This window comes from Ahaetulla prasina, chromosome 14, assembly GCF_028640845.1.
Source record: "Ahaetulla prasina isolate Xishuangbanna chromosome 14, ASM2864084v1, whole genome shotgun sequence".
Lineage (NCBI taxonomy): Eukaryota > Metazoa > Chordata > Lepidosauria > Squamata > Colubridae > Ahaetulla > Ahaetulla prasina.
In genome coordinates, this window is record NC_080552.1 from 5279577 (window position 1) to 5293745 (window position 14169).

At 44.8% G+C, this 14169-nt stretch overlaps 1 protein-coding gene across 1 annotated transcript; it reads right to left on the minus strand.

Moving 5' to 3' along the window:
- Window positions 1-741: 741 nt before the first annotated feature.
- Window positions 742-13947, minus strand: SSTR5 (somatostatin receptor 5). The gene is made up of 2 exons (XM_058157510.1): window positions 13641-13947; window positions 742-2062 (listed from the first exon to the last, which is right to left on the minus strand). Exon 2 carries the CDS (start codon window positions 1960-1962, stop codon window positions 868-870), a length of 1095 nt encoding a protein of 364 aa, XP_058013493.1. The 5' UTR covers window positions 1963-2062; window positions 13641-13947; the 3' UTR covers window positions 742-867.
- Window positions 13948-14169: the final 222 nt, after the last annotated feature.

Genomic DNA, 14169 nt, shown 5'->3' on the forward strand with positions numbered 1-14169 from the left:
GCTGTAGTGAGTTGGCTGTGGTGAATTGTCATAGACCCTTCTTGGAAGGTCTCAGCCATTGCTAGAAGCCCTGTATGCCAGAGATCTGTGGGGCAGCAGACCTGGCAAGGATATGACTTGAGCTCTGGGAATTCTTCAGTTCACACAGCTGAGGGAGAAAACCAGAAGGAGGGAAAATCTGGGCAAACTTTGAAGGGGCTCCAATTTATTTCAAGTGGACCCTGTTGGCCTTAACCAACTCCCAACTAGCAATTATACCCATTGGGGCTCAAACTATCCCTTTGCTGGTTGGTTGCATCTTTTGTTGCATGGTTTTGTGTACAAATGTAGCATGCTTGTTTGACTGGGGGAGATGGATCGTCCTCACAGCCTCCAATCTTCACCTGCAATTTAATAAATTGGAAAAGGGAAGGCCTTCTGCCATGGAAGTCATAACAATTGTTCCTTCCTTTATACAATATAGCCTAACCCTTTTTTTTTTTTTTGGTGTGTTGTATGTGCCTATGTATCTGTGGAAAACCTTCACGGAGCAGAGAGCAAGAATGAATGGAGTACAATAGGTTCAAAAGCTGTGAAACTTTTCACAACATCCAGAATTCTAGGGCAAACACAGCAATCAAAGAGCTGGGAAAGAAAACTTCTGTACATTAACCTAGAACAGAGGTCTTCAAACTCGGCAGCTTTAAGACTTGTGGACTTCTAGCTGGAGAATTCTGGGAGTTGAAGTACACAAGTCTTAAAGCTGCCAAGTTTGAAGACCTCTGACCTAGAAGGGGAAGTAACCACCTTCTCCTGGCCCAGTCCCCTTGCAGCAGATGCCATAATGTATTTCGGTCCAGATGCGTCTCTCTTGAAGTCACACGCTTTCTACACCTTGCTAGTCAGCATGTGCCCATTGAAGTTGTCGTTCCTCTGAGGCAGCATTGTGTCCTTCAGATGGGTACTCTTCTCCTGCCGGAGGTCGGTGGGGTCACCGTCTTCAATGCTGTTGCCTTTATGGAGGCACAGGACCTTCTGAAAGCTCTGCTTGAAATTTTCTGAAAGAAAGCCGTAAAGGATGGGATTGGCGCAGCTGTTGGCGTAAGAGAGAACCACCACAAAGGAGAAAATGCCCACCAAGAATGGCTCCTCTGGCAAAATGAATATCAAATTGACGATGTTGACAATGTAGAAGGGAAGCCAGCAGAAAACGAAAACCACAACGATGATGACCACCATTCTGGTCACTTTCCGCTCTGACCGCCGGCGTCTTGTAGAGCCAACTCTGATCCCAGAGGATTTCACTTTAATGACAATCAACAAATAGCAGAGGCATATCACCAGCAAGGGGCCAAAGAAACCGAGCACTGATGTATAGATGATGAACACAGCTGACCATATCTCAATGGGATCAGGCCAGCTCATGTTACAGGTATGAAAATCTTCCTGGACATCAGCAAATATAATCATGGGAAGGACCACCAAAAAGGATAAAGTCCAGACGGCCACACTGATCAATTTGGCTATCCTTGGCTGGCGCCACTTGGTAGATTTAATAGGATGGACCACTGCAAGGTAGCGGTCGAGGCTCATGACAGTCAGGCAGAAGATGCTGGTGAATTGGTTAATGCCATCAAAAGCAGTCACTAGCCTACAGGTGAATGTTCCAAAGGGCCAGTAGGAGATGGCATTTTGGGTGGCGAGGAATGGCAAGCCCAACATGAAGAGGACATCAGCGATGGCTAAGTTCAGAATGTAGATGTTGGTCACGGTCTTCATTTTGGCGTAACGCAAAACCACATAGATGACCAAAGTGTTCCCACTCAGTCCGATAACACAAACCAGAAGGTAAATGATCGGTATGAAGACAGAACGGATACTGGAGGAGGTGGAAAAATCTGTAACCGTTGCATTGTCTGTTGTGTTTGTCGAAAAGGAGACATTAGTATCTGGAAACGTGATAGATAGGTACAAGGGATCCATGGTGTTGTCCAATTTTACAAAAGACGTAGGCTGTTATAGGCTGTTTTAATTAGAGAAAAGCATATATCCAGTTTTGTTTCTATTGTTCAACATTTTCCTGCTGGAAGAAAAAAAAAACATTGATTAATGTTTTTCTGCAGTTGGAAAGGACCATCTAAGGATCCCTTAGAACAGGAGTCTCCAACCTTGGCCACTTTAAGATTTGTGGGCTTCAACTCACAGAGTTCCTCAGACAGCTTTGCTGGTGGGAGTTGAAGTCCACAAGTCTTAAAGTAGCCAAGGTTGGAGACCCCTGTTGTGACCCTGGCCCAAGTAGGTAGTAGGAAACTCAGTCCGTGAAAAAAACAAACAAACTTTATTCGAACAGCTGAGAATTACTTCATTCCCAGCGTAGTTCAACTAAATTAAAACAAATTCCTCTCAACACAAATTCCTCAGTCCTATCGCAAACCTTGGTCCAATTAGGCAAACTGCCAAAGGCCTTTCTTGGAAAATGTTCAGAAGTCACAAAAATAAATGCAAGACATAGATGAAGCAGAAGACGAAGTTACCAACGTTGTTTTCCGGCACAGCCCAAATGCTGTTGCTGGTCTGTTTTAAGCCTTATGGGAGGGGCCAATCATCTCTTGGCCCTACTCCCGAGTTGTCCTCTCTGCTTGAGATGCTCTTGCCTTCTGGCAGCTCTTCTCATGCGCGCATTAGGAACAGGCTCCTCCTGTTCCTCTGCCTCTCTACTGTCAGCCTCTGGAGGCTCTGGAGTCTGCACCTCACTCCCCAATGGCCCTGGCCTCACCTCAGCCTCATTGCTGTCCGACTCCGTTACCAGGTCCACAGGCTGCTGGCGGACCACAACAACCTCTGCCTTAGAAGCCCTCTCACCACGACTGCTAAAACTCATAACACAGTTGCCCCCAACTTGAGATGGGAGGAGAAATGAAAACTATTAGAAATGAAGTCTATATCCACTCCCAGAAGCGAGCTCAACTCCTGGCGATTTTATGGATGCATCCATGTCACTGTCTTAACAATAGACATGGTTTCCTGCTGCATTCTTCCAGAATGATCTTTTAAATCTACATACCCGGGAAGAGGTGGAGCAAATTACGTTCATGTCCCCACCAAGATCTCAGAGACCTTCCATAATGGCTTTAGTCTTGTGGATGTTCAATAGATTAACTGAGAACATGGCAGAAGAAGTAAAGGATATGCTCAATGGCCATTTGTTTGAATTAATCTTTTGCCCTAGGGTGAGAAAACACCCTTTAAAGCAGGGGTCTCCAACCCTGGCAACTTTAAGACTTGTGGACTTCAACTTCCAGAGTTCCTCAGCCAGAACTGAGGAACTGGCTGGCTGAGGAACTCCGGGAGTTGAGGTCCACAAGTCCACAAGTCTTAAAGTTGCCAAGGTTGGAGACCCCTGCTTTAAAGAGAAATTAACCAGCCCAATTTGGTCAACAGCATGGAATGTGAACAACACTGGGGCCCACGGCCTCATTTTTCTACCATGTAGTCAACCATGAGTCAAATTGGGGCGATGACCCTCAACCTCCCAGAAGGGAACAGCACTTGAGCTGAACAGAACTATCCAGGGATTACTAGCCAGATCCACCTGTCCTTATCTTCTTGAGAAGCTTGTTTGATGCTACTCTTGGCTGCGACTTTCCCATTCCAAGAGTGTTTCTCGTTTGACTTGGGAATTCTGGGAATTGAAGTCCACACATTTTAAAGCAGCTGAGGCGGAGAAACACTGTTTCAGAAGGAAGCAAAACGAGGTGGATGGAGGAAAATGAAGGTCAGTGTTATTTGCTATGAGAAGTACTCATGCAATGAATTAATAAAAAAAATGCATTAAAATGGTTCCATCATTTATTCTGGTATTTTTCTGTCCCCCTCGCCTCAGTCTGGGAGACACGAGCAATGACTTAATTAGCCGGCAAATCAGTTCACGGCAACTATCAGCTCTGGCAGCAACTAGCGAGTGTCTGCCAAATGTCTCTGTTATCTCTCTTGATGCCGATGAGTCAACCAGGAAACCAGGAACAAACAGTACTTCAGCTCAAGTTCTCTCCCTCTAAGCAGTTGATTTGCTTGCCAGGAAGTGGTATAGCAGCCCTTGCTGCTTTTATACCCTGTGGGGTGCGGCTCTGTGACTCAGCACTTCTTAGGCCTGCCCCACCCCTGCTTCTGTTGTTCCCACCTCTCCTGCCTACGAAACATAGGGTCCAGCCAGGCCTGATTGCCATCAACCGGGTCTGGAGGCGTGGCCTGGGGGGGAAAGAGTCAGGGGATGGAGGCCTCGTTATCTCCTCCACCTGGCCTGCCTCTGGCGACTGGAGCTGAGCCAGGGAAGCTGGTGCTCCAGAGGTAAGTCCTGATGGCCCTTCCCCCTCACTTTCCGAGTCACTTTCTGGCAGGGGCCCCGGCTCGGGGGGCGCAGAGAACAACAGGTATGGAGAATATTCACCTTATCAGAGCGGCTGTTGAGGACCTGACCCAGTGGTGAAATCCAATTTTTTTTACTACCAGTTCTGTGGGCGTGGTGTGGCGTGGCGGGCGTGGCGTGGTGTGGCATGGTGGGCGTGGCTTGGTGGGCATGGCAGGGGAAGGATACTACAAAATCCCCATTCCCTCCCCACTCTTGGGCCAGGCAGAGGTGGTATTTGCCGGTTCTCTGAATTACTCAAAATTCTGCTACTGGTTCTCTGAACTACTCAAAATTTCTGCTACCGGTTCTCTAGAACCTATCAGAACCTGCTGGATTTCACCCCTGACCTGATCCTTGCTGATACTGGGAAAACAAACCGTGGCGCCTATATTATAAATCATAATTTATAATATCAACTCTACAGTGCCCTACATGCATTTCTTCTTCCTATGTGTGCTGTTATGTGGAAATCTTATTTTACAGACAATGACAGGGCAACAACAGCAGTTTAGTCAGCCCAAACACAACCGTCAATAAAACATAATGTTGCAGAAGCAAAAATTCCCTCATGCTGAGCATTGGTCTGGTGGCTTCATGGTGACTTCAGACCTCTGAACTTTTTTTTTGGCAGCAACAGAGAAATGACTTGCTATTGGTTTTCCCGGGAAGCTTCAGTGGTGAGTTGCTACCAGTTCACCCCAATTCGGGCGAACTGGTAGCAGTGGCGGCAGAAGGCTCCACCCACTTGCCCGGATGTCATCAAATATGCTCTGCGCATGCACAGAAGTGGTGCACGTATGTGTGAAGTGACCACGCGTGCAAACAAGTAGCAGGTCAGGGTTCCAGAAAATCTTCCTTGCAGAAAAGACTCCGAAGCAAACATCTTTCAAAGTTCTTTTACTAGCATAGGTAATCTGGCACAGTTGGTGAAAATCCGAATCTGGAGATCCGGGTTCCTCCCTCAGTAATACAAACCCCCAAATCCCCACCCTCATAACCCCTCTGCCGATCACATGCTCCAATCTTCAACCGTCCCATCTCGAGACATCACTCCGGCCACTCCTCCTTCAGATGCGAGCCCAGCCTGACCTTGACTGGCAGGAAGAATGTTGTTTTGTTTAATAATCCCTTGTACTACCACCCCCCTCCCCTACTTTCCCACACAGGAGAAAGTGGCAGTGTGTGGAAGCCTTCCGCCTAGTATGGCTTCCAAAGTTGACATAGCAAAGATAAGTGAAACCCATCCCTGGGAAGCTCCCCCCCACCCCAATCTAGCCCAACTCTTCCTTGGAAATTTCTCTTCCAAAAATTCTAGGAGATGAGCGTAGAAAGGATGAATGGGGGCCAAGCTCACACCCCATTTTTTACATGTGTCATGTGCTCAAAGCTTCTATATTTGATTCCCCACCCCATGGATTTCCTCTGGGGCTGACTCTGCTTCAATCAGCGACACACAGCCTCGATCTGGACACCCCTCCCTCCGGCCATTCCCAACTACTCGGAATCCCACCATGACAAATTAGGGGTGGCTCTTCCTTATTTGCTGGCTCATATTTTGGCCATCACACACACAGCCCTCTGCGGGGTTCAGGAATGCGAAGTAATTAGGTTTAGTCAAAGTCATTAAAGAGAGAGCAGCCCTGGCTGAGACACTTTTGGAAGGCTTTCTGTAGATGCTCAAAGCTCGCAGCCATAATAGCTGCAGCTAATTGGCCAGAACTGTATTATATTAAGCAGCTCCTTTGGTTTTCAGCTAGCAATCTACACATGAAAAAGAAATAGGACATCAGAAGCAAAAAGGCTTAGAAACTATGGAGGGATTTTTCAAACAGGAAGGAAGGAAGGAAGGAAGGAAGGGAGGGAGGGAGGGAGGGAGGGATTCAGATGCATATAAATAGATGACACATAGGTAATAGATAGATATAAATGAGAGATGTCAGATAGATGACAGATAGATAATGATAAATGACATGATAAATAGATGTCAGATAGATATAGATAGATGATAGATCCGTGATGGTGAACCTATAGCATGTGTGCCCAAAGTGGCACATGGAGCCTTGTCGCCTGGCATGTTGCCCATTCCTCTTCCGGGTTTCAGGCGTGCATGCACACGCAACGATCAGCTGGCCTTTTTGCGTGCAGCAGTGCTGGAAACTGGAAGAGCTGGTTTTCCGTTTTCCTGAGTGAGCATGCACGCCTGAAACATGGGAAAGTAGCTGGAGGAAACCAGAAGTTCATTTTTGGGTGCGCGCAGGTGCCCTGGGCAGCTCCTCTTCCGGGTTGCGGCCCAGATGCGCGCGTGCTTCGTGTGCACTCACACTCCTCTTTTGGCACTTGGTGCCAAAAAGGTTCACCATTACTGTGATAGATAGATAGATAGACAGACAGACAGACAGACAGACAGACAGACAGACGATAGAATCTCCATGCATAGCTTAACTAATCATTTATCAGTTGCATAAGGTAAAGGTAAAGGTTCCCTTCACATATATTTGCTAGTCATTCCTGACTCTAGGGGGCGGTGCTCATCTCCGTTTCAAAGCCGAAGAGCCAGCGCTGTCCGAAGACGTCTCCGTGGTCATGTGGCCGGCATGACTAAATGCCAAAGGTGCACGGAATGCTGTTCCCTTCCCAGCAAAGGTGGTCCCTATTTTTCTACTTGCATTTTTTACCTGCTTTCGAACTCCTAGGTTGGCAGAAGCTGGGACAAGTCACGGGAGCTCACCCCGTTACATGGCAGCACTAGGGATTCGAACCGCTGAACTGCCGACCTTTCGATCGACAAGCTCAGCGTCTTAGCCACTGAGCTACCGCATCCCAATATCAGTTGCATAGGTATACTTATTTAAATAAAACACTGTTCCATTTCCAAATCAAAGATGATTAATAAAGGGAATCCTGATTTTAGATTTTTTAATGGAGATGGGCTTCTTTTTTTAAAACAACAACAACAACCTCAAACACACTTTTTTTACAAGTAGCTAATGAAACACACATGCATTTTGATAGGCCTTCTAAATCTAACATACCCATTTAAATGAATGTCCTTCTGAGCCGAGCGCTCAAAGCTCAGCATTGGCAGAAAGGTGAAAAGAGAAGGATAATTGCCCAAGGTCTGTGAGTGAAAACATGGGCTGAACGGCCTTCCGCTTTCTCCCCCTGCAAAAAAAGCTCAGTTCAAGGAAAAGTGCACCCTGACAATCAACAGCCTTGGAGCTCAAGAGGTTCAGGCTGTTCCAGACTGTAGCTGTTCAACCGAAACCCTCCCCTCCCTTTTTTTTAAACATGTGGGGCAGGTCTCTCAGTTGTCAAAAGGGGAGGAGCTTTGATTGCATGGCCATGACTAGATTTTTTTATTTTATTTTATTTATTTTGTCACACAGTATATATAAGCGTAAGCATGAAATAACTATATAATATATAAGCATATATATAAGTATAAGCATGAAATAACCACACAAATTGAATACAACCAAAGGGAACAATAGGACAGGAACAGTAGGCACTCTTGTGCTCTTACAGACCTCTTAGGAATGGGGTGAGGTCAATAGTAGACAGTTTTTGGTTGAAGCTTTGGGGATGTTGGGAAGAGACCACAGAGTCAGGTAGTGCATTCCAAGCATTAACAACTCTGTTACTGAAGTCATATTTTTTGCAATCAAGATTGGAGCAGTTAACATTAAGCTTAAATCTGTTGTGTGCTGGTGTATTGTTGCAATTGAAGCTGAAGTAGTCTTCGACAGGAAGGACATTGTAATAGATAATTCTATGAGTTAAACTCAGGTCATGTCGAAGGCGGCGGAGTTCTAAATTTTCTAAACCCAGGATTTCAAGTCTGGTGGCATAAGGTATTTTGTTGTGTTCAGAGGAATGCAGAACTCTTCTTGTAAAATTATTTCTGGACACGTTCAATTGTATTGATGTCAGAAATGTGGTGAGGGTTCCAGACAGACGAGCTGTATTCAAGAATTGGTCTAGCAAATGTTTTATATGCTCTGGTTAGTAGTGTAGTGTTTCTGATATTTTATACTTAAAATATTTTGATATTTTAAACCCCCACTCACCTCCCAAGGATGCCTCTGATCCTTACCTTTCTTTTTTAAAAACCTTTAGCGGATCAACAGAATAATGAACAAACAGGTAATCCTTGAGTTACAATCGGGTCGCTTACTGTGTGAAGTTGCGATGGACTTGCCGGAGGGGTGTGTGTAGCAATTGTGTTTAAGACTTATATCCCGCTTCATAATGCTGTTACATCCCTCTCTAAGCAGTTTATAGAGTCAGCCTATCGCCCCCAACAATCTGGATCCTCATTTTACCGACCTCAGAAGGATGGAAGGCTGAGTCCACCTTGAGTCAGTCAGGATTGAACTCCTGACAGTCGGCAGAGTCATCTTGCAATGCTGCATTCTAACCACTGCGCCACATGGTTACTTACAACCTGGATTTGAAGTTCCATTTTCTCTAAATTCTCTTTAAAGTATGTTAAACTGGACAAGTGTTTGCGATGAGCTCTGATCAATGCAAAATAAACTAGAACAAGTGCTTTCCATGATTCCAAACGGATGTATTCTACTGATGTAATCCAGAACTGTCTTAATCTGTTTTGCAGCTGCATCACAACAGCTGTCTCCCGTTTAATTTTGCAGTCAAACACTCCTCCAATATATCTCTTTTCACAAATACCTCAAGCAACCCAGGTTTTTTTGCATTTCTGCATTTGTTTTTTCATTATGGGATATCAGGATATAGGAAAGTCTTTCCTGAAAATCTGTGAAAAAGCCTGGACATAGAATAATAGAGCTGGAAGGGACCTTGCAGGTCTTCTAGTCCAACCCACCCCCCTTGAGCAGGAGACCCTATACCAGGGGTCTCCAACCTTGGCAACTTTAAGACTTGTGGACTTCAACTCCCAGAGCTTTGCTGGCTGAGGAACTCTGGGAGTTGAAGTCCACAAGTCTTAAAGTTGCTAAGGTTGGAGACCCCTGCCCTATACTGTTTCAGACAAGTGGCTGTCCAGTCTCTTCTTCAAAGCCTCCAGTGATGGAGCACCCACAACTTCTGGAGGCAAGTTGTTCCACTGATTAATTGTTCTCACTGTTAAGAAATTTCTCCTTAGTTCTAAGTTGCTACTCTCCTTGATTAGTTTTCATCCATTGCTTCTTGTCCTGCCCTCAGGTGCTTTGGAGAATAGGTTGAAGGTTGACCTCTTCTTTGTGACACCCTCTTAGATATTGGAAGACTGCTATCATGTCACCCCCTAGTCCTTTTCGTTGTCCTGCGTGAGCAGGGGGTTGGACTAGATGACCTCCAAGGTCCCTTCCAACTCTGTTACTAAATGTATCCAGTTCCTGCAACCATTTCATCGTATATTTCAGCCTCCAGCCCCCTAATTGTCTTTGCTGTTCTCCTCTGCACTCTTTCCAGACTCTCAACATTTTTTTTTATATTGTGGTGACCAGAGCTAGATGCAGAAGTGTGGCCTTACTAAGGCTTTGTAAAGTGGTATAAAAAAGTGGTATAAAAAAACCCCAAATCCGGAAAAAAGGTTATTTATTGCCCTGATCCAACAAAACACCCTTTCTCATATAACTGCTGAAAATAGGTTTACTTTGGCAGACTCTGGCATTTGCATGAAAATTGCTGATTGCTCTGGATCTGAAAATCAAACCCTTGGCTGAGTTTTACGCATAAATGGAACATGAACATTTTTGCTTAATGGTTTAAAAAAAAAAAAGTCAGCTGAACTACAGTGCCTGCGTTCATGAGAGATGGTCTTAATATAAAATGAGCTATAGCTGAACTCTGCCTGCACATGCGAATGGCATCGAATTATTACCACCAAAGGAATTGGGTCTTCGAGAAAGCAGTTTTAAAGTTCCTTCCAATGTTACAGCTGCAGAATCTCAGGAACAGAGCTGAGGAAGGCTTGTGTTTGCCCCTCCTGCAATGGGGAAATTCAAAGATTTCTACAATTCAGTCACTTTTGCTATGCTACAGACTTCGATTGGATTCTCCTACTCGGGGTTGGCCAGAGAATTCCTGAATTCAGACAGCCCCAGATCCCTTCCTACCTATGTCCAGTTTTGGTTCAGCTGCTTTGAAACAAAACCTTCTTGAGGTTGGGCGAAAAAAATACTAGACTGAAAGAAGGCAGTGACAAGTCACGTCTCTTCTAAGAAGTCCTCACCACAACAAGTGACAGCACTAGCCAATCTTGACAGATTTTTTTTTTTTAAAAAAAATACAAAATAGAATTCGCTTGGATGGGAGACCACCAAGAAGGCCAAGGGGGTGAGTTAGTCTGGAAAGTCAAATAAGAAGCACACCCATGCAGATATCATCATCATCATTATCACCATCCCGAGACTGAGTTACTAAATTAATCCACTGGTCGTTACGTAAAAAATACGACTTGCCTGTATCCAAAAAGGTCATGGGAACATAAAGTGGAAAAAGTTATAGAAAATGAGAAGGTGAAGATCTTGTGGGACTTTCGAATACAGACGGATCGTCACTTGGAACACAACGCACCAGATATCACAGTTGTGGAAAACGGAAACATACAACTTATTGGCATCGCGGTACCAGGAGATGCCAGAGTCGAAGAAAAAGAACTGGAAAAAATCATGAAATATCGCGACCTGGTCATCGAAACTACACGGCTATGGATGAAACATATAACAGTGATACTCATTGTCATCAGGGCACTTGGTGCCATGTCCAAGAATTTTATAAGAAACATCAACAAATTGCAGCTTCCTGTAATAACACCAGCAGAAGTTGAACTTGAGTCAGAGGTGATTTTTTCTGTCACTTGAGAATGAGAAATTTGCTATAATCAAGTTCATCCCCAACAGTGAACAGATAATGTTCACATTTCTATTTTCTTTACAGTGATTCAAGAAAAGAACATCTGGAAAGAGCGCAGAGAAGAGCAACAGAGATTATTAGGGGGCTGGAGGCTAAGTCATATGAAGAACAGTTGCAGGAACTCGGTATGTCTAGTTTAATGAAAAGAAAGACTAGGGGAGACATTGTAGCAGTGTTCCAATATTTGAGGGGCTGCCACAAAGAATGGGGAGTCAATTTATTCTCCAGGGCAGGGGTCTCCAACCTTGGCAACTTTAAGCCTGGTGGACTTCAACTCCCAGAATTCCCCAGCCAGAGCACCGTAAGGCAAGAAAATAGAACAGGAACAGGAACAGAACGGAACAGAATCTGGAAGAGACCTTGGAGGTCTTCTAGTCCAGCCCCTTGCTCAAGCAGGAGAATCTATCCTATTTCAGATAACTGATTGTCTAGACTCTTCTTAAAAACATCCGGTGATGGAGAGCCCACGATTTCCGGAGGCAACTTCTGTTGCACTGGTTAATTGTTCTCACTGTTAGGAAGTTTCTCCTTAATTCCAGATTGCTTCTCTTCTTGATTAGTTTCTATCCATTGTAGAATAATTTGGCCCCCTCTTCTTTGTGGCAGCCCATACTGGAATATTGGGGGGGCTGCCTCAAAGAAGAGGTGGCCCAAATAATTCTACAAAGCACCAGAAGGCAGGACAAGAAACAATGGACAGAAACTAATCAAGGAGAGAAGCAACCTGGAACAAAGGAGAAATTTTCTAATGGTGAGAACGATTAACCAGTGGGACAGCTTGCCTTCAGACGTTGTGGGTGCCCCATCATTGAAGCCTTTCAAAAAAATACTGGATAGCCACCTGTCTGAAATGGCACAGAGCAGTGATGGCTAACCTTTTTGTCATTGAGTGCCGAAAGTGTGTGCTTGGAACCAGCATTCAAGAATTGAGATAGTGCAGTTTTTGTTCTCCTTGTGTGCGGCCGGGAGGGAAGATGGATTTTGGAGTGGAAACCCATAGCTCTCTCCCCAATTAAAACTGGGTGCCAAAACTTTTATCTTTAACTGAACATAAGTAACTTTTCATCTCTCTGTCTTTTAAACCTCTTTTGACAGGTCCACTAGGGCAGGGGTCTCCAACCTTGGCAACTTTAAGACTTGTGGACTTCAACTCCTAGAATACTCTGGGAATTCTGGGAGTTGGAGTCCACAAGCCTTAAAGTTGCCAGGGTTGGAGACCCCTGCACTAGGGGAATGCTACACCTGTCCTGCCCAGATGGCTGAATAAATATCCGTCCATCCATCCATCCATCCATCCATCCATCCATCCATCCATCCATCCATCCCTGATTCTCTTTTAAACACAAATGCAACAGGTTACAATTCTCACCCAACCTTGCCTGACCTTGAAAAAGTGGGAAAAGCTAATCCAAGCCCGTTCTTTGATGGGACCCCCCCACCCCCACCCCAGTAGAGTCCAGGCTCAGCCAGGAACCATCTGGGAAGAAAGCAGGAGCAAAACTAGTTCTCCCACTTCTGTAAGAACCCCTTTGTGATAAGTCACCTCAAAGCGCCGTTACTTTTGTTATATTATTCAAAGAATAAGAGAGCTCGCTCACTGCCTTGTCACAGTCCACTTGCGTTATTGCTGCTTCCCGGAATAACTCTATAGGATTCCCCCCAATTTTTCCGCACAGCCTGATCCTGCATATTACTCAGAGGCAAAACCACTTGCTCACCTTTTCTATTTAAAAAATCCATCTGAAAACAGAGGCTGAATTGTTAAGCTCATGACTGGTTTTTTTAAGACACTTCTAAGACATTAACTACGGGATATGTTTTCCTGAGCAGGCAAGTATATCATTTCCCATTTCTTCCCCTTTCTCCCCAATCATCGATTTAAAAAAAAAATGTTTATGATACAGGACTGGCTGACAACAATAAGGATAAAATGCCTTGAAATCGAAGAAGAAATAGATTTTTAAAGACTCCTTCAGATAATAATAAAATAGTTCTTTAAGTCCCTTTTCCCCACTTGGAACTGAACCCAGATGGATATTTCTTCCAACAGCTTGTTGGAGACAAATCACAGCCGCTGCAACTCACTCCAAACTTGCACGGAAGTTAAATATTCATTCTGCAAACATCTCTTTGTCAGAGCTTCTTCCCTGGCTCTTAATTAGTGAGTTGCCTTAGAATTAGTTGCTTTTTAGAGTCAACCTCTCAGTCCATAAACTGAGAAGCGGGTTGCAAAGCCAGCAACACACACACACATACACACACTCGCTCATACACACACACACAGAACGAGAGAGATAATCAGTGGCAAAAAAGATGAATGAGAAACTAACAGTAAAAGCCAGTAAAAAATTTTTTTAAAAAAAACATTCTGACTCACCAGTAGAGCAAAACGTCTTTGGGTCTTTGAAGATCTCTAGTGGTTTTATCTTTTCTTCTCAGCCCGGGGCTAAAAGTGGGAGGAGGATGGGGGGGGGCACCTTCTTGTTAGCTTCTTCCTCTCCCCATTGTAAATGCAGATTGCTGAGCATCTGAAAGCCTTCTGCAATTTTTAAATGTCTGGGTGATTTTTTAAGCTCCACCCACTCAATCTATTGAATAAATGTAGCATTTTCCTTGGAAACGCCAGGTCTCCCTGCCGCAGCCTCCCTTATGGAATTGAGCAGAACCTTTGACACTCAGTCCAAGCATCTCATTCAGGAGTCAGGAACTGTTCCGTTGATTTATCCAAGAGGAGGACCACAGCATTAACACACACACACACACACACACACTCCTCCCCACCCTCCATGAGCCCTCCCCTCTGCTGCCCAGGGGTGTGGAACTTCTTCATCCATTCCTTGTATAGTGGGGACCGAGATTGCAATTTTGCACAAAACAAGTCACACCCTTCTAACTCTGGATTTATG

Excerpts from the sequence above, each read along its gene's own strand:
- SSTR5 (XM_058157510.1), bottom strand. The coding sequence starts at position 1,962 with ATGGATCCCTTGTACCTATCTATCACGTTTCCAGATACTAATGTCTCC.